This window comes from Euprymna scolopes, chromosome 27 (genome assembly GCF_053919585.1).
Source record: "Euprymna scolopes isolate OS-2025 chromosome 27, ASM5391958v1, whole genome shotgun sequence".
Classification (NCBI taxonomy): Eukaryota; Metazoa; Mollusca; class Cephalopoda; order Sepiida; family Sepiolidae; genus Euprymna; species Euprymna scolopes.
In genome coordinates this window covers 89,134,548-89,156,063 of record NC_136508.1, presented here as the reverse complement: position 1 = coordinate 89,156,063, position 21,516 = coordinate 89,134,548, and the positions used below count along the sequence as shown (strand labels likewise).

Below are 21,516 nucleotides of genomic sequence, written 5' to 3'. Positions count from 1 at the left end.
TAATGAAACCATATGACAGGCAGCGGTTGGTCACTGTCTCCTCTTTTTTTCTTCTTCTTTTTCCATTACGCGCTCTTCTATTTCTTTCTCTCTATATCCGTATATTTCTCCCCCTTCTTCGTAGGTTAGTAAACGCGTGTCAAGGCATTTACGTGTAAGAACGTGCATATTTAGGGGCATGTGTGTGTGTGTGTATGTGTGTTGCGTGTGTGTGTGTATCTGTGGTTACATCGAGCTGCCGTTTATAAGTGTCATAATATTTTTGTTGTTTTTTTTCTTTTGTTGTTGTTGTTTTCTTTTAAAAAATCCCTCCCACCCTCTCTATAAAATGTATTAAGTGGATTGCTACTAGCACCCCCTCTGGTTTTTTGACGGTCGAGGCCCGATTTTTTCTTTCTTTCTTTCAGTATCAAAAATGTAATTGTCTAGTTTAGATGCTTGAAAATACCATAAGGTTGAAATAAATTATTGCATCGACAATTATGTAATTTCCATGTTATATTTTTATGTTATTGCTCTGTTTACCACATTGAGCTCTCATACCCGGATTTCCTCTGGAATTATTCCATTATAACACTATATATATATATAGTGTGTATATATATATATATATATATATAATTATTAATATGATATATTATCACATAGAAAGAAAAAAAATAAACATATTCTTTTTAACGTGTATCAATAATATTGAGTAGAAATGACTTGGGGATGCTGCAGTTCCACAGCTCCAGGCACAAGACGCCACTGGATTAGAATATAGGAGTTTGTATCAATGGTTTCACCATATTTTTTTATTTGGTCCATTTTTACATCAGTAACGTTTTGTTTTAGGTTAATTTTAATTTCTTTCAAGGAGCACAGTGATAGTTTTTATTTGCCATTTAAATATTTTGAATTTTTTATTTCACTTGCTCCCCACCCGCCTCGGAGCCCTATTTGGGAAGTGTTGGGGCGGGGGAAACCCATTCACCCCAACACAACAAGGATACAGGAAAAGTATACTCTTCCTGCTGATGGACTCAAGCATCCGTGTTTCCCTTGTCCTTTCTAATGGACTTATTTCTAGAAAAGATGTTGGTTTTCCAGCCGTGTTTTATCCATTCTTTAGCAAGTTGATTGACCCTCCAGCCACCGCTTACTAAATCAGTTTTTTGCCTAATGTGGGGAGCATATTTTCTTGTATTTGTCTTGATTTAGTGCTAGTCATAACCAACCGATTGATTGGATCGGGCCTATCCAACCGCTTGTCTTAACCCAAGTAAGGGCCAAAGTGGCATGTTGCACCTCATGTCCTACTAGGACCTTGAACATGATCTGCTCAACCATCCTTTGGCATTACAGGTTGCCACCCACGGTCAACAGGTGACCCCATTGAGAAACTTCTCTGCAGCGGGGCAGTCGGTGTATTCTAATGCCCTACCGACAGGGCCGGTTGGGAAATAGGGGAAGAAGAAAAAAACGCGGGGAGGGAAGGGGGCTGTTGTTTTTGTTTTTGGTTTTGTAGAACACAATTAAGTTTTACAAAAGAGAATAGAAAAAAAAAGGAACATCAATGTAGGTTTCGTCTCAGACAGCCAATAGACAGCCTGATCTGGTAGCACCAGAGAACTAAATATAAGAAGCGATTCAAAAATTGTGCGAGTATATTGGTTGTCTATTTTCAACCAAGGCGATTGGAATTCCTACTTTGTATATTCTCAACAAAAATAAGTGAATAAGTCCATTTTTTTTATAGAAAAAAATTAAAAATAACAAGACAGGTGAAACACTCATTAGCCTTGGTGAGATAGTCACCTAGAGAGTGTCTTGATAAAAATATGCTAAGTTGACGTTAGAAAGAGCCAATAAAACATCTTAATTACTGAAATGCCTTCTTCCAAAGAAATTTTTCAAACTTCAAGCTGTACAGTTTGAATGTTGAAAGTTTGCGAGAAAGATCAGGTGAGATTGTTGAGTTTCTTGAAAGAAAACTTATTAACATGTTAGAGAGGTAAATCTGCATCAATGATTATGAGAAAAAATGCAAGATTGGGTTGCAAATGGAAATGATTGTATACTGGTTAAGTAAATCATACTGTTGAAATTGATGAGAAAACTATTGTGGCAGGAGATTTGAATGGTTTTGAGGGTGTTCATGTTGGAAATGGATGCGGATAGGAAAACAGGAGAAAAAAGTCTTAGCATTTCCATGGACATGCTGGTTGCAAATACTATCAAGAAAGGGGCGAGCCATCATGTATGAATGAGTCTGAAACAGCAAAGTCTTGAATAGATTATCTGTTAGCAAAGAAAGATGGCAGTTCTTGAGTGATGTTAAAGTAATATCTGATGAAGAAATTGTGACACACCATAAATTAGTTATTTGTGAGGTAAACAGCAAGTGAAGAATGTGGATGTTGAATGAAGAACATTTGAAGTGTTGTTTGAAAACGAAGATAATGAGTGTTTGGTTACCGGATCAATTTCAGAAGATGTGGAGGAACAGTGGAAAAAGTTGAAAATAGCAGATTAAACTTGTTGGTAAATGATCCAAAGAATGCGAGATCCTAAAAATATTGCACTCAAAAGTGATCATAGGCTATATGAGTAAAGAAGGTTTAACAATATTTTCTATTTTCAATAACATTTGTAGAATATAGAGAGAGAAGAGAAAATTATGCTTTTTACCAGAATAATTTACAAACAAGCTCGAATAAATCACTGCTATCACAGATCAGATACATTATTTTCATAAAAGTAACAGCATTGTGTATACATTTAATGAGAAGGTGTGAAAAGAACAATTATAGGATATTAAATATAGGTGTGTTACTTTTTAAACTTACCTTATATTTAGAATTCCTTCAAAATTATATCTTCCAGGTGAAGGTTCATGTAAATTCCAAGGTACATAGCTGCAAGAAATATTTAAAAAAAAAACGCCTTTAAATTCTTATAAGTGAAAAACTATTATTTCAGCAATATTTGTTAAATTTATGATTATTTATTTGTGTCTGTTGCTCTTCCTTATATTTTTCAAAGCTACACTATGACCAACAATATCTTTCTAATAAAAATTAACTTCATTTATGTGGAGTTGAACATAATAGTCAAAGAAGCAAGCGGAAAAACAAGGCAGCACTATGCAAAGAGTTTGCATCGACCCCACCATCTGTTGTAATGTATTACCCTTTAGGCTGTGATCATAGCGTAGTATCTGTTAACTGTGGCAAGTGTGGTCAAGGGTCAAAACATTATTATTATTGTTATTGTATTATTATTAATTGATTTGAGAGACGGATAGTCGCTAGATCAGTTATTATGATTAGAAGAATAAACAATTAAATTGGGGAAGAAATGATTGACGTGTAAATCGCAAAAGGAATGTGAAAATAGAAAATAGATGTAAACATTATTTTGGGGTTTTGAATAAACAAATAACTAGTTGTGGACATTAGGTTGATCTGAGACATGTAATTAGGTGACGTAAGAGAACACGTGATGTAGTTAGTTTTGGAGAGATTGAGAGAGTTGAGAATTGACCACCAGAGCAGACAGACGTCTAGACAGGGGTGGACAGACAGCTAGGGAGCGAGCTGTAAGAATAGAACATGTAGACGAACTGCAGATCCTGTGAAAACCATTTGAGACAACTGTAATAAATTTATATTATAAAAATATAAAGAGTTGTTTTATGGTTTCACAAATAAGAACAGATGTCTCAATTGGATGGTGCTGATCGCTTCATGGTTCGTCATGGAGCAGCAGGAAGATACAGAGGAACTCTTCAAGAAAAAGGTATGAAGCATATATTATTCTTCTTACATATGAACTGTAAAAATATCCCGTGTGATAAGTCTGATACAACATGATTCAGTTTACACGTCAATATCATGTCCTCCTGGCTAAACAACATATATACGATTTATACGTTTATTATCTGTCTGTTAAAAGAACAATATCTTACATCCACTAGATAACACATGACACATTTTAATATATCTTCTCAAATATAAATCAATATACAACACTGTGGCTGAGCTGGCATGTGGTGGGCAACTAGCTCAAGACTGGGCTAGAAGAATACCTAGGAGATGCTACTCCACACCAAGTGATGAAAAACCGTCTCAGGCCAATGTGGTAAAGTTGTGTATTATATGATGTTTCTGAATTTTTGAGATGATTGGTTATTCATCAGACTACTGAGTGTGATTTTCACAACGTTTCAGTGGATATAGTCTCCAACCTTCTTCAGGTGTACGAACTCAAACTTTGAACAGAATTTCGAGCGGAACCCTTTATTTACTTGTTCCATCAGACTGGATAGTAAGTAATTCGCAAATTTATTTTTTGGTCGCCAACACTGAGGATTGAACCTTCAACCTTCAGGAGAATATCATCTCAAATATAAATCAATATACAGCATATATTGATTTTGGTGTCCGTTGACCAGTTCGCATCGTCAATGCGATATCGAACCTGGGTTGTGAAAAATACAATGTGGAAGCAGGTCCTGAAAATGGAATGGAGTTTTCATGTCAAGAAAAAAACAAGACAAGAAAAACACATAAAACACAATAAAATGTTTGGAAAAAAAAAAAGAAAAAAGAAAGAACAGTAGAAAAAAATGCAATATACACGTACACACGTACAACCTTTTTACGAAGAAAGAAAAAAAGTACATACAGACACACAGATGTAAAACTTTATATATAGAAAATAGTTCAGAAAAAAATGTGTATCATATTAGAAATAAGCTTGTTATGAACAGAAGAAAAATATCACTAAATGTAAAAATTAGAAGGAAAAAAAAAAAGAATTACGTTATTCTGTTTAAAACAATGGACCAATGAGAGAGAGAGAAAATGTAACAGGAGCACAGATGAAATTGTTTTGAATTGTGTCATTCATGATTGAAATATTTACACTGTTGCAGAAGTTTACAGAGGAAATGGCCATCGGTTGTTTTGAACTGGTTTAAAATAAAAAAAGAAAAGAAAAAAGAATTGATGCTCTTTTTCAGGTCAGAAGCAATGGACAGTTTCTGTAAATCATGAACATTGTTTTTCCAGTTTTAACGGCATTTTTGAACAATTTTTTTAAAGGACTGAAGAAGGTTGTTTTATGTAATTACTTAGAAGTTAATGTTCATTGTTAGAAAAAAATGTGTATTGATGATTTGATATTGTATTATATAATGTATAATTGTTGTTTTCCAGGAGTCTGCAAAATATTAATTTAAAAAAAAACAGAAAGAAAAAAATCAGAAGATTAGATTCAGATAAAATGGTCGGCATAGTCAAATTAGAATTTTAGAGAGGGGACAGGATTAAATTTACGTAGGCGGTTAACTATTTTTTTTGGAAGAGATTCACAAGACCCTGCAAGGGGAATTTTTTTAATAGGTTTTTCGATTATGAAAAATGCTATTTTCGCCGTCTGTATGTAGCTTGATTAAGCTGACCGGTGTTACGTTTGAAAGATCATATTCTTCGCATACAATAAAGATGGGAGTACGGCAGGCCTATGGGCTTAAAAGGCTTGTTGTAGCTGCAACGAGAGAGTGCACCCACATAGATTAAGCTTGTAGATAGGGCCGCTTGTGAGCTTCGGCTGATTGAAAATGCTCAGAACTTCCAACACAAGAGCGGACGTGTAGCAGTGACGTGGCCACTATGTAGTGAATCTGAAGTAGGAGAAAGAATTAAAAAAAAAAGATAAAACAGATGCCGCTGATACGTAAGAACTTTAGAAGTAAAATGTTCCCCTATTGTGAATTAAAGGTTTAGAGTATAACACCTGTATAAAAGATATCAGAAATCTGTCAGATGAGATGTCGTCAAAATTTTTTTTGAGATAAGGCGGGAGGCACCTTAATATTGGAATTAGCATGGGATGGCTGACGTGACAGCTGTTAACGAACATGCGGTTACTTTACCCACATCCCTGAATGATGCCATATAGGCCATGAAAAAGGGTCCGGCCGAATAAATTATTTAAGACGGGAGATATAGAAAACATATGTCTGCGCCATATATTTATTGAAAAAAGGATGAAAATATATTGAAAATGCATAACAGAGATATTATTTGACATTTTCCTGGCTCGCAGGTGTGAAGAATAGGGTGAGAATAGGGCGTATAGGAAAAATGTATGCCGTACATTTTTGAAAATAGGGGGGAAAGGAATGAACCTTCATACTTCAGGAGGAGATCATTTTTACAATTGATTTTTCCCAGTACTCTAACCACTGTGCCATGGGTCCTTGCAGACAATTCTAGTACAAATTTTAGGAGCCTTTTTATTTCTAGTTGTAAATATCACTATTTATTACTAATTATTACTATATATTAATGTATATCTATCTATACTTATTACTTGTATATATTAATGTTTTTACTTATTACTTGTATATTGTGGTTAAATACAATGACCCCACAACTCAATCTTCACTCTTCAATCCTGCAGTCCAATGCACTTCTGACAGCAATTGCTTCTGCCAAACAAAAAAGACACCCTCTCTCCCAAATACAGGCTTTTTATAGGACAAAACCGTCCAAAGTTATTTGCATACTCTTCCCATGATCTCTAGTCTATAAATAGACGCAGTGGCCATTCTCTTCTTCTTCTTTCTTCTTTCACTCTCTGAAGCGGGCGTTGCCAGTGGTAAAAGGTTTGCACAATTTTTTTTTTTTTTTTTTTTTTACTACACGCCCCCATGATCATTAAAGATTATTCACATCTCATAATCCCGTGTCCAGATCGGCGCATTGCGTTCTCTTTGCGGTCTCTGCATCGGCACCGGTTCATGTTCATCACTCCCTGGCTCAGTACCACCATCCTCATCACCTAAATGGACCACACGCCTTAAATCTAAAACATGTCGTGGCATTCCATTGACACTTAAGTTGTTTGGGGATTGCACTCCTGTTATCACTCCTCTTCCCCACTGCGTTGTGCATCGGGCATTAGGCGGTTTCACCCAAACTTCTTCTCCTATTTGGATTCTGGCTGGTCCTTGATCATTAATTTCCGGTGACATGTCTCTAGGATGCCTCCATTCGTAATTAAAGATTGCTCTATGTGGTACTGTGTCATCTCTTTGCCCGACCTTAGGGGACATGTTGTACCAAAATGTGGCCTCTTCAGGCGATATTCTTCCTCTCTCAGCTATTGCTTTCACGGTCCGATGATGTCGCTCCACAATGCCATTTCCTTCAGGTCTGTAGGCTGCCCTGTAATAACTTTTAATCTTCCATTTTTTTAGCATCGTCTGAAAGATTTCTGAGCGAAAAACAGTGCCGTTGTCCATTATCACCTCCCTTACTAGACCTCGTTCAAGCATCACCTTTTCTAATTCAGTTGCAACTGCAGATGCGGCTTCCACTCGCAGTTCCTTCCATATCGCCAGTCTACTTGGCCCACAATCAATTATTGATAAGTACGCTCCCCCTCGGTAGTGTGCTATGTCAATAGCTAGTCTCGTCCAGTTCGTTAAAACTCCAATTTCCCCAGGATTATGTATATTTGGGGTAGGATCGATCGATTGACACCGAACACAGTTCTTTACTATCATCTGAATTTCTTCCCGTTTTACATTCGGATCCACTTGCCTCACCTAATATAATGTTCTCTCCACTCCCATGTGATGCATGTCATGCAACTCTTTAATTTCTCCAATTCCAAGACAGCATATCGGCGCCTCCTCTTTCTCAATTAACCACTGTTTTTTTATCCGTGTTAGCGCATCTGCCTTGTTTCTTTCAGAAGGCACAAACACTGCTTTTATTTGCAGTTTCAATTCAGACATCAACTCTCTAAGCATCCCTAATCTCCGCTTTATTATCACTTCTCCGGCACCCTTTGTTCGTATTCTGCCACTCTCCTCCAAAGTAGAGTTCACCCAACTGAGTACAGTGGCTGAATCAGTTCTTATTTCAATATTTGTCAGTCTCCATTTGATAGCTAAATTGACACCCTTTAGAACAGCATCTAATTCAGCTATGTTAATGTGATTAAAGTCATCACTTTTCCTCAGCCAAGTTGCATCTTCCGCCACCACACCGCCAATCTCAACAACCACGCCAGTTGCAACATTGCTTGCATCACACCACACGACTCCTGTGCTCACTTCAGGTATGTGCCAAGCGCCATTAACAGGGTCTTCTTTTTTCACCTCAGCTAGAACCTCCTGCATCACTTTCATGGTTTTGCAATCAACTTTTTCTTCCCAATCCATTCCATTTGCTCTTCTTTTCACATAACTGCATGCTAATCGCAGCCATCCAGCAATTGGATAGTGCCCCAATAATTTACCACAGATCGAAAATAGCTCCCGCCTACTAATTTCTCCTCCCATCTCGTTGCCTCTCCTGAACATTAGTGCACCCATCTTATTTTTCATAAGCTTAATGCCCAGTGCCGCTCCTCCGTCCAGGGATTCCGGAGATTTTGCTGCTAACCCAAACCCCTTCAAATGTTCCACAACTTCCTGTGTCGATATTTTCGTTACGTCTACCATTATATCATCAATGTATGAATCAGTGGCCTCTTTCGTCCTACTTCCTTTCTTTAATACTGTTTTTAAAATGGCTGCCATAATCTTTGGTACGACATTAAGTCCGAATCCTAATCGTGTTAGGCAATAGGTTTTTCCTTTATAACAGACCAGCTGGTACTGCCATAGTTCCTTTGCCACATGTAGTTGCAGGTAGGCAGACTTAAGGTCCACTATTGCGGTCCCTCCTACCAACTGTCTCTACTTTCTTATCTTTTCATCACATACATCTATTATGTCGCTCCCTGTATGACACGCCACAAAACGGTTCAACTCACGAAAGTCGAACACTGGCCTAACTTTCCCTTTTGTGGCCTGAAATACTGCCATCAATGGCAACACGCCTTTTCTTTCTCCTTTCCATGGTAACAGAATACCATCCGATATCCATCTTTCCACCTCTTTCTCGAATTCTAATTTCTTATCGCCTTCCAGAGAGCTTTTATAATATTGGACTTTGTTCTGCAATACTGGAGGCTCTCCCTTCCATGTCCATCTTACTGTCCATTTATCTCCATCGAAGTTTGCTTCAAAGTCTTTATCCTCGATTTTGCAAACATTCAGCTGATGGGCAGCCACGGCACATTGTATATCTCCAAACTTCACTTTGGCTTTCTTTATAGTTACACCTCCCAGCTCATTAATCACGTCCATACCAATTATGACGTCAATCCCATCAACGATGTGATTCATCAAGATTGCCCTCACCTTTACGTGCATTCCACAGACTTTTATCTCCACTTGTCTGGCTCCTTTACATTCTATATTCCTCCCATCAACTGCTTTCACTGTACCGCTCCTTCCATATCCCTTCAAAAGTTTGGAATTGATTAAAGTAGTGGTGCACCCAGTATCGACAAGTGCAGTCATTACAGAATCATTCACCTCTACTTCTATTATAGGAAGAGGCCAGTATCGCGCCTTCATTTCATTGCTAGGGTAGCTTGCGGCGCAGAAGCTCCCCCTTGCCCGTTTCCCTGAATCTGAGGACAATATCTCGCAATGTGGCCAAATTTTCCACAATTGTAGCATGTTGCCCTGGCCCTAGGGATCTCTGTGCAATCTTTTTTTAGGTGCGGTCCTTGACATCTAAAGCACTGAAGGTTTGATTCTTTCTTTCCCTTATTAGTCTCATTAGTTTGCGCACTTGCGGCCAATGTCCGAGTTTCTACGACCCTTTTGCTGACTAAAAGCCGTGCAGTCGGTATCAGTTTGCTGACATCCATTCTCTCTATGTTCGGTAGCTGCTGTAATGCCACAGATACATCGTCTGGGAATCCAGTTATGAATGCCAGTTTGGCTGTATGTTCCAGCCCTCTTCCCAGATATTCTGCCAGTCCAGCCAATCTTTTGATTTTATTAGCATAAACATCCACCGATTCTCCTGTCCACTTGAATCGTTGCAGTTTTTCGTATGCCTCAAAAGACCCCTCAGTGAAGGCGGTCACGAGTCTCATCTCTATCAGTTCTGCATCTTCTTGTTCTGCATTATTCATCTCAAGATAGAGAGCGAGTGCATCTCCCTGCAAAAAAAGTGGAATAAAACTGGCAAGGTCTGGCACATGTTGAAGCTTAGCCACCAGTTTTACTTTCTTTATCCATCCGACTACATCACCTTCTCCACTAAAAGGTGGTATCACATCTTTTCCCAATCTCAACATCCCAGATTCCATGATCTGTTCTTAGCCGGAATAGCTTGTGGTTAAATACAATGACCCTACAACTCAATCTTCACTCTTCAATCCTGCAGTCCAATGCACTTCTGACAGCAATTGCTTCTGCCAAACAAAAAAGACACCCTCTCTCCCAAATACAGGCTTTTTATAGGACAAAACCGTCCAAAGTTATTTGCATACTCTTCCCATGATCTCTAGTCTATAAATAGACGCAGTGGCCATTCTCTTCTTCTTCTTTCTTCTTTCACTCTCTGAAGCGGGCGTTGCCAGTGGTAAAAGGTTTGCACGATTTTTTTTTTTTTTTACTACATATATATTATCCATTACTTATAATTACTGGTTTCCATATCGTATTGAATTCTATATTAGGTCTACTTAGCAGTTGGTTATTCTCCAGCGTATGTGCTGCTTCTTTCAGTTGTCTTACGCTCCACTGTTTCTCTCTGTCTATAATTTTTACTTTGTCCCGTGGCTGATGGAACAAGAGCACACTACCCCCGTGAAGTAAATAAAGGGTTCCGCTCAAAATTCCGTCAAAATTCCCGAATTCGATAGAAACATTCCCGAGTTCGACAAGATACATCTGAAGAAGGTCGGATGTTATATTAACCGAAACATTGAATAATAATACAAATCATGTGTTATAGTTGCAATAGCCAGGGTCCCATTGCGAGGAACTGCCAGCGGTGACTGACAGCTGTTTGTTGCTACTGGTGTAATGAGATTGGTCATATGGCTCGGGATTGTGCGGGAAACGGGGTCGGGGACAAGGTGCCAGTGTTAACCTCTTCCCCAAGCAGAAATTAGACGAGGCGCTTCCAACCATTCAGGCCTATATCAACGAGACATTGTGCTCCCACACCATAGTGTGCGTGAACCTCTGCCACACTTGGAAGAAGAATGTCAGGGCGAACACCATCAGTGAAGAGATGCAGATATGTTGTGGGGTGGGCACTGTGAAGTGGAATCTCGGCTAACGTCAAGGTGCTGGTAGCATTCTAAAAACTGCTGAGCTTTGACCTGCTTCTAGGCTATGATACCATCACATTCTTAGGTGTTCACATAACAGATGGGGGTGGTAGAGTTTTAGGAGAAGGGTCCAGTGTGCGCTGTGCTGAGGATCGATCAGCCAGACTTTAGTGTCGAATTTGATCAGCAACAAAAGGCTTAGACTGCCGCATAGAAGCAGAAAACGATGAACCGTGGAATGGAGCGGCCAAGTACCATGTGCCTGACCCAATGAGGCTTGCATAGGAAGAGAAACTCCGTGAATGGAGCAAGGATGGCTGGTTAATTCTCTACCCTTATAAGAAACTTGGACCTCCTAAAGGACTGATCCCGCTGTTGGTGGTTGATCAGCACAACAAAGCAAAAGTGATGGACACAAACTAAATGCATATTTGATGTATTTACGGCAGATACTGACATTTGTGTCGGCAAGCTATGAGAATGTGTACCTGCTGGATCTAAGAAAAGCGTTCCTACAGCTCTAGATCAGCGAGACGATGTGACCATTTCAGACTGTGGTACTTACCAGACTAGGCTTTGGGATGAACGTGACACCCCAAATAATAAAGACCATCATCAATGCTGTGTTGTTACAGAAAGAAACAATAAAAGTACCTCGATGACATACAGTTGTGTCATCATCATGCGAAAAGTCGAAACTGGCCGAGTTTGGTTTGATTTGCAAGGACCCAGAACATTTGGAGGATGGCACCTGAACATTTAACAGGAACGAGGGACCTTGAAGTAGGGGTGTGGAACTGCAATTCCTGAACTGGCCAATGTCTTCACGAGATGAGCTGTATTTTCCCTGTGTGGATGGGCTCGTGCAACAACAGGCACCATAAAGAGGAGGGCAAGCACAGTCACGAAAGGCTGGGATGATGAAACAGCAGATGATCTGTTGGTTTGCATGGTGAATGAGACCATCACAAGGGTAAAGCAGGATGATCCCGCCAAAGTAGACTGGTGCGTGCAGAGAGACGAACTGAACATGTGTATGGATGCGAGCTCTCTGGCGATTGGTGTGCAGTTGGAGAAGAATGAAGCTGCGATTGAGGATGCCTGCTGGTTGCGACTGGCAAATGACACTGCTCATATCAATCTGGCAGAGCTCAATGCAGTGATAAAAGGCATTAACTTAGTACTTAAGTGGAAAGCCAGGAAATTACGCATACACACCGATTCGTTATCCGTGTACCACACTGACAGGCAAGATCAGGGTGTGCACCAAAGTAGCCACTAACATGCTGATCAGATGGAGGTTAGAGACCGTAAGAAAGCTGGTAACAGAGTACAACCTGTGGATGCGGTACTGGTCACTTCAAATTGCAACATTGCTGATAGGCTCACTCAGGTATGAGATCATGAAGAAGGAAGCTGAGCCAGTACTATGTCCTGCCTCTATTAAGACGGCGGAAAAAATCAGGGAGATACACCACAACAGTGGGCATCCCAGAGTGAAACGGACATGTTATTTTGTGCAGCTGATCAATCTGTCGGTGTCCAAAAGTGCAGTGAAAGCGGTAGTCAAGGAATGCCAAATATGCCAATCAATCGACCCCACTCCAGAAAGGTTGGCTTGGAGTAGAAATGACTTGGAGTCGACTGGGTATAGACATAACCCATTACGACAGCCAGCACTTCCTCACCCTGACTAATTATGAACCAATGAGGTTCACGATCTGGCACCCATTAATAAGACAGAATTCCTCCAGTGTAATCTGTGAATAGGATTCCATATTTTATGAAAAGGGGCCATCTGAAGAGATTCTCACGGACAATATGGCCTTCTGCAGTGGGGAGTTCAGGCGTTTCGTAGACATATGGGGTATCTCAGACACCGATGTGCGCATGTGCGGAGTGGTAATGGCATAGCAGAGCAGCGCCACCAAAGTGTGAAAAGCATCATGGCAAGAAAGCAATGCATGATCGCAGAGGCGATTTATAGATATAATGCAACACCAAAGATGCTGTGACTGCTGTAAGTGCACATGCCAATGCGATCCATTGCTATTGAGTGCGCATCAAGGACATTGATCCCAAATTACATCGTCGCTCGACAACACGATCCCGAACAATATTGACAATTGAAAGATCCCGAGTCTGCATTTTGCCACATGTTGCCACATGACTCATACACTGGCAAACAATTCTGGTGCACTTCTGTGCATGCTCATCACACTCCTCCCTGATCTTGAGATCACACAAATGACAGTATTGAGCAGGTCGTTTTTTCCTGATACTTTGTCTTAATGATACAAGCTCAGAAACTTCCTCAGTCGTGCCTTCGTCTGTCGCATCATTAAACTCTTATTGTGCAATAGGACCTCATGATTATTCTGTTTCCAGAGAGTACATGGGCGCACCGAAATCTAATGTGCATGTCCCACATCTGTGTAAACTCGGCAAATATCTTTCTGCAAAACATCATTATCCATGAGCAATTCAATCGGCAGCCCCCTTTCACAGAATATACTCTCCAACTGCTTAATGACACTAGCAGAATCCTGCCAGTGCAACTGCCTCCAAATGGCAAAACCGCTAGGGCCACAGTCTATCAACATCAAGTACAACTAAGTGCCAAAATAGCACCCTGCTTCAGATTTCTGGGATATCAAGCCTACCTGGCTTTAATGCACTGGGGCTGGATCTATATATTGGCATTCTTTGCGATTTCCAACCACCGCCTGCACTTCAGTTTCAGTTAATAGTGGGTTGACTAACTTCTAAAAGTACCATGTCCTTTTCACACTGGGATGTTCACTAGACTGATGAATTGTCTGTATCTAAGACTGATGTGTTGTTCGGCAGCTGCGGCACACACAAGTTCTCAGAGTTCTGTCACTTTACCAATCTCATTTTGTAAACCTATGGGCTGCATCATCCATTGCCAGGGGCAGAATTGGGTTGCACATTAAAGGTAATCCCACTCCCGATGTTTTAGGGTTACATTTTTTAAAAATGAAAATAAAATTTTAAAAAGCTTTTCAAATAAATTCAATAACTTTGCATCTGGACCTTTAAAGTCTCCAAAGGTCTTTAATCTTCTTCAAAACTTTGCAAAAGCTTTTGAGAGCCTTTAAACTGTCAAACTCTTCAAGAATTAAGTCTTTAAACTGACAAAGACTTTTTTATAACTGTCTCGTGATTTGATCATCTAGTGTGTCTTGTTTTTATAATCTTTTAAAGTTCTTTCATAACTTATTAAAACTTCTTTTGTTCGTTTAGTAGCTATCTATGCATTTTCTTTTCGTCTGATTTTTCTCATCCTCGTCCAGTTTTCACCCTCATCTTCATCTTTTGTTTGTCAAGTGAGATGGACAACTTAATAATTAATGGTCACTTGAAACACTTATTTACTTGTTTTTTCCCTCAAAGAATAAAACTAAAGTGCAATGTAAAATGTCCTTAACTCGTGTCACAACAGCAAGACAACCCGATGTTGTCTGGTTCCACAGTTCTTGTCACAATTTAACAATTGCTGTGGTACCCAAATAAGTTGGTCAGCTCTTATCGTGAGACTTAACAAGCCCTAAATCGATTTTAAGTGCATATTTCAAGGCCAAATCTTGGAGCGTAGAGAGGCAACGCCTAATTAACATTTCCGAGGCTGCTTTGGTGTGCACTCTCATCTGTCCAGACAAGGTATCATTTATCCACTGATATACACAAACAGAGTCCATTCGTATGGTCTTGGTTTTCCACTGCAATGGAAGGTTGACACCTTGCAGTACAGCATCATGCTCAGCTAAATTTATATGCTTGTCCTCATGCACTGCTCAGAGCCAGCTTGCATCTGCCGCCACCGAACCATTGCTTTCCATAACAATGCCTGTGACACTGGAACTAGCGTCCATCCACACTGTAATATCTTCACAGACACACCAGTTACCTGTTACTGGATCATCCTGGGCTTCTCTGAAACAAATATCTTTGATCATCCATGCTAGAATAGGGTTTTACCGTTATCCTATCCAGTGGTCATAATATTTTACCTTTGTTTTACAAATACTGTAGCAACACGTAACCAGCCACACACTGGGAAATGGCTAGTCAGTTTCCCACACTGAAAATACAATTCAATGAGTAAGTCTATCGGGCACCGCTGGAAGGTCATTTCCATGCTGCCATAACAATTTTCCATACTCCTCCTGGACATGTAATCCCAACATGCATGAGTCCAGTCTTGGCTGTTCTGGGGTCTTGCTTTCCAGGCCAAACTTCTCCTAATGTTCCTTGACATGGGTTGCAGAACACACACTTTCATTGACAAAAATGTTGGCAATATACAAAGACATAGCTAAATTTATGGTTTTATTCTGTCTGAAGATGGTATTAACTATGGCCCGCATTATTAAAGGGATGACATTAAGCCCAAATCTGAGACAGGTAAGACAATATCGTTGTTCCTTGATCGCTACTGTTTGGAATGGCCAAAGATATTTGTCAACATGTACTTGCAAATAGGCTCACCATAAATGCAGCACTGCGATGTTCGGTCCCTGTTGTCGCCATTCCCTCAATTTTTGTAAGCAAACATCTGTGTTGGATGTATGCATGTCCACATACTCATTTAACTCCCATAATGAGCTAAACTTTCTCTTTGTTTTCTTGCACAACCACCATGTGAGGAATTACACCTCTTGGAGGGCTAAGTTTGTCCTCAGGATATGGCAACAACCAGCCATTATTGATCCACATCTGCAGTTCACGATCATATTCCTCACGAATTTGTGTTGGGGCTGGATACTCTGCAACTCTATTTTTCAATGTAAGTGGAGGTTGGTCGCCAGCCCATTTCCTCAGCGCAAAGAAATCAGGTTCGGTAATGATGATAGCAGCAAAATTGGTCTTGCTGAAATGTGGAAAAGTTACTTTACCAACACTAAACACAGCTACTCTTCCCAGTCGATTGATTGCATTCAGCCCAAGCAATAAATCAAATCCCAGTAAGTATCCATCCACAACTAAGTCTTCTATGCTAATACTTCGCATTGCACCAAGGTTCACTTGCACCACTCCTATTCCACAGCAGCTAAGGATGCTTCCATCTGCTGTGAGCACAGGAGTCACTTTCCTTGTCCATTCCAGGCAACATGACTTACTGACTAGTGACTGTGTGCATCCACTTCAGTATCCACTAGAGCTGTACATGGTAGTCCATTAATGTGAACAATGATAACCAATAATGCGCCATTTACACTTTTAAATGTGATATTCGTTTTCAGCATACCCAACAACCTATACAAATTCGGGAGGAGATTAGCACATAATTCTCGTGCCTTTGCTTGTTTCCCGGACAAAATCAGGCAATGTTCCCACACCACTGACATGTGATATTTTTCTGAGGCTTGAGACCAACATCTCTACCCATCACACTATCCAGTAGACAATTGCTTCTGTTCTATGATTGAGTCCATTACAATTATAACATCACCGTGAAGTATCCGTCTGTTTATGTTCTAGTTATTTATGGATATGGTCAGGGTTGGGAAATATTGGGTTTAAAATTTTCGCAATTATATTTGATCCCACAATGTGGTTGTTTAAAAGTTCAGCTGAGTTTGTGATTGATTGGTGCCGTATATAGGCATAACATTGCTAAGTTAGGATCTTATCGGTTTGCTTTGCCTTAGTTAATGTTATATGGGCTATTTGAATTTGTTGTTCAATAAAACCATTCGATCTTGGGAACTTTGGAGATAATGTTATGTGATTGAATTACCATTGTTGAGAAAATTCTTTGAATGCTTCACTGGAATATTGTTGTCCATTGTCACTAATAATCAATGCCGACAACTTCCCATGCTCTGATGGGGATGTCATGTGGCTGCAAAGTTTCCTTTGCTTGTGCTGGAAGGTATTAAAGGCATATTAAACATTTCTTGACCATGTTGTCAAATTCTTGCTTTATGTTGTCTTTTACAGCAATTAAAATTTTTCTAGGTTGTAAAAGTTTTTTTTTTGAAGGGTTGGAGGATATATTACTTATTTTTTTCCCATTCTTCCTTTCTCAGGAATTTTCATGTGACTAATTTCTGCCTATTGATTGATTTGCGCATTACTGCATTTTATAATAAATTTCAAAGCTGAAGTTGGCAGTTCGGAATTGAGTTTGACACAGCACAGAGTTGAATTAAGTTTGGAATAGAATTAAATGGAGTTCGAATTGGGACTGGAATGAAATGAATATTTGAAATGTGTTGACGTTCTATCTTTTCTCCATCTAAACAGAATGTTAAAAATTTGAAGTGACTCATCTAAGTTACCTGGCGAAGTTAAAATGTTGAAGCGATTGCATTTAAGTTACCTGATGTATTCGTACCTCACAGAGAGAAATCTACTTCAAGGGAAACCAAGAAATTTGTCTGGGTTAAATATGTTGGAAAAATACCAGCTTGGAGGAGAGAACACACATGTAGGAAATATTCTCACTAGGAAATATTTACTTGATATTTTTTTATAAGTCCTGAAGAAAAGAATATTTCTATTCTGACTCGACTCAAAGTGTAACCCCTACAGGGCCGGTACAGATGCACAGGTTTGAAAGAAAAGTGCAACTGGCGCTAATCCCTGCGGCATCACCTTTGTCTCCATCTAGGGGTAGGATGTCCCCATCACCATGGTTCATTCATCTGTCTCTAATCTTGGTCCGGCTTTAACTCTGTCAACAGGGCTAATCTGAAAATAGACTGCACTTCCAAGCAACAGCGTTTTCCAAACAAACAAAAGAAGTCAAAGATTAACTTTTTTCATAACGTAAAATAATTATTGCCTTCAACATTATAAATAGTATAGAGACAAATGCGTTAATCACTCATATAATTTTTAGGGACTGGCGTTCACTAACAAAGTTCTTTGTCTGTTATCATTAGTTTACACTTGGGAAAAAAAGTTCAACAGACAAAAAAAGGAGCACGTCTCAACCAGGTGGCATTGGGGGGGGGGGCACTGAAGATGCGTGGCAAAGTGTCATTTAGATATCTTTGCTTAATGCTGTATTAGAATCAGTCAGCTGTAACTCCGCCCCCCCCCTCAATTCGTTTCCAAATGGCCGTCCACCAATCAGCAGCCGTCCTTTTTCTGGGTCAAGTAATATTCTGCTTCCCAAGGGCGGGGGTGGGAGGTCCAAGTATTTCCCACCGACCTCTAAACGCCCTGATGCTGAAGAAAAAAAGAAATTTAAAAAAAAAAACGGCCTCTAAAATTATCGAAGGGAAAGAAAAAAATAAAGTTTTCCTCTCCTTAATTGAATTCGCCAGTGGCCATGCACAACTGAATTATTATTTCCGTAAAAGCAATAAATATCCATGTCCCGTGGATTGGCAACTTTTATAGTCTCACTATTAGCTGCCTTATTCTTAAGTTGGTTTTTATGACCACCAGTCTGTTCTGCAATAACCAATTTTCTTGCCTCCATTCTTCAAGTGGTCGCCATAGGCAATTTCCATTTACTCTAGCCACTTGACGGCGATTATCTTATTTTTCTTGGTGGTCGGTTAATTAATACAAGTGTCAACCTGTCCTGCTCAGGAATTATTTTTATGACTTCTATTTCATGTCCAGACACCCTTCGACCATCCATTTTTGTGTGTGTGTGGGGGAGGGGGTCATTTTGATTATCTGTTAAAAACACTTTCTTTCTATCATCATCGCCATTATCATCATCTTCATCATTAGATTCAACCATGCAAAATCTCCTGAATTCATGTTAAAAGGACCACCCAGGAGACAGGTTGTCACTTAATCCACTAGCAAGGTCCTCCCAGCGTTGTCTGGGTCCCATCGGGTCACAAAAGAAGAAACAAGGAATTTCTTTTCATTGGACTTCTTGCCTCTTCAGAGAACATTATTTTACGAAGAACTGTTTTTTTTTGTACAAGTTATTCTTTCAAAAAAAAATTAGGAAATAAATTCTCTGCTTAGGGAATACTCTCGAAACATTATTTCAGATAATAAATTAACTTTGCAGATATTTCTACTAATTGATTCGAGAGGACCTTTATTCAAAAAAATGGCATTACAAATAGTAAACTTAAATGGCAAACAAAGGGAATATACTCGTTTCGACTTTGCTAAAAGTATTACGATCTTCTAAAAAAGTCTATGTTGGTTGAAATCTCGTGTCAGTAGTATAAGAAGCCTACTCAGCCCGTCTAGCTTTCTATCTTTTGTACATCTGTTTTGTTGCTTTTCTTCATCTTATATTGTAACGTTTTTATACGTTGAAGTGATCTTCATTAGAAATGATAATAATTTCGATACTCTACTAAGATTTTGTGGAACCTGATTAAAAAAAAGTTTTCTACTAATAGTGAAATTATTTTCCTTTTATTTTACTACTAATTGTACCCGGCCACGTGTTTCTGTGGCTCAGTTTGTTTAAATAGAAATATAATTAAAAGAAAAAAAAACATGTACTGTAAATTTACTGAATAAATATTTATTTCACAAAAAGTGGCTATAATGTTTGTATACATTTATTTATTTTCGCAATTGTTTTAACAAAACAAGTTGTTGTTTTATTTCTTTTTTAACACATGCACACAAACACACACATGCACAGAGTATAACAAGTGCCAATTTATCAGAAATTGTTTAAAAGGATATTAAAACAATGATTGTTGATTTAATAAGGAATACAAGATTAAGTTCAAATATATCAACACAGGAGATAATCCTGCAGACTTTGTTATGCGAGGCATCTCTTCAAATAAGAAGGGAGATGGAATTTTGGTTGAGAGGTCCTGTCTTGGTGAAGGAAGATAACTGGGACTGGCTAATTTTTCGCTTGGAGTGCCTTAGTTCAACTAATAAAATACTCACTAATGCATACATTAGGTGTGAGGATGAGTTAAATGATCTTTGCGTAATTAATGTAGAAAGATTTTTCTCTTTAAATAAGTTGATAAGAATATTGACTTCAGTTTTTGAATTTATATTTCAAATAAAAGGTGTCGATTGTGATTTTAGTCTTATGGGCAGATCTTATTTAATTAGGATTACTCCATTTCTGAACAAGAAAAAGAATTATTTGGATAAATCCTTCTGTAATGAGATCCCTTTATTGGTATTTAAATTCAATCTATATCTGGATGAAGAAGGGGTGATACGTTCTTGTGGACCAATTGACAATTCTACCTATTTTTCCAAAGATATTATGCATCCTATTTTGTTGCCTAGGTCATGTCATGTGACTCGTTTGAGTTGCCATGTTAGGTGCAAATATTTGGGAATAGCTACAACTCTTTCCAAGCTGCATCTCTTAGGATTTTGGTTACTTAAGGCCATGAAAATGGTAATCTCTGGTTGTACTGTCTGTAAAAGGTACAACCCTCTGTCCTTTAAGTACCCCAAGATTACTAACTTTCCCAAGCATCAGGTTAACTTGGTTATGCCTTTCTTGCATACTAGTTGTGGTATTGACTTTATGAGCCACGGAAGGTGATGAAACAAAGAAAATGTATATATTGATATTAAAGGGAGTTTTGTGCCTGACATGTCTGTTCGCTCTGTGGTATTGGCTTTTTGAGATTCTTTAATATATTTGGAAATCCTTCACACATTTATTCTGACAATGCTCATTCCTTTGTAGCTGGTTGTGGCTTGATAGTGAAAGTTTATTTGTCGGATGAGTTTAAGAAAAATTATGACACTTATAGCATCAAACATCAAAACATACCTATGTATTTGGCTTGGTATGAAGCGATATTGGAAAAATTAATTAAGGTGGTTGTCTTTTTAAAGTAGTTGGATGAAGGAAGTTGAATTATTTCCAACTCTTGTTTGACTTGCAAGAGTCTATTAATGACAAACCTTTAACATCCTTGTTCGTACGATTCAAGTTTGGAGGTAATTACTTCTACTAATGCATTTTTCTGTCCTTTCTAAAAAAATTCAGTATTTTTGAATTTAGATGGTGTTTTTGTGAGTGGTACTCGTGGCAGAGAAGAACATAAGAAGTTTGCAGTGGCGAGATGAATTTTTGCTTCAGTTTAAGCAGATGTGATATGAAAGTTATCTCTTGGGATTTAGAGAATTGTCATATGATTTGTATCAGGCTGAATTTGATAAGAGAATCAAGATCGGTGATGTGGTTTTAATAAAAAAACTCAGTGAAATCATGTCCTTATTGGAGTTTAGGGAGTGTGATTAACTCACTACCGGTACTGATAATTTAATTAGGTCCATTATGATCAAGAAATGTGATGGAGTCTCTCAAGAGTATTCTTTGAGACAGCTGTATCCTTTAAAACTTTCCATTAGACATGCTTATCAGGTCCCGCATTC

The 21,516-nt window shown here is 38.8% G+C and overlaps 1 protein-coding gene across 4 annotated transcripts in view; it reads right to left on the bottom strand.

Annotated features, from left to right (window-relative positions):
- Positions 1–21,516, bottom strand: part of LOC145248972 (beta-galactosidase-1-like protein 2) — a 1,883,914-nt gene that overhangs the window by 1,432,659 nt on the left and 429,739 nt on the right. For all 4 annotated transcript variants that reach the window (XM_080110785.1, XM_080110782.1, XM_080110784.1 and 1 more), the window contains exon 3: positions 2,832–2,900. In XM_080110785.1, coding sequence (XP_079966911.1) covers positions 2,832–2,900 — 69 coding nt within the window. The remainder of the gene's footprint in view (positions 1–2,831; positions 2,901–21,516) is intronic.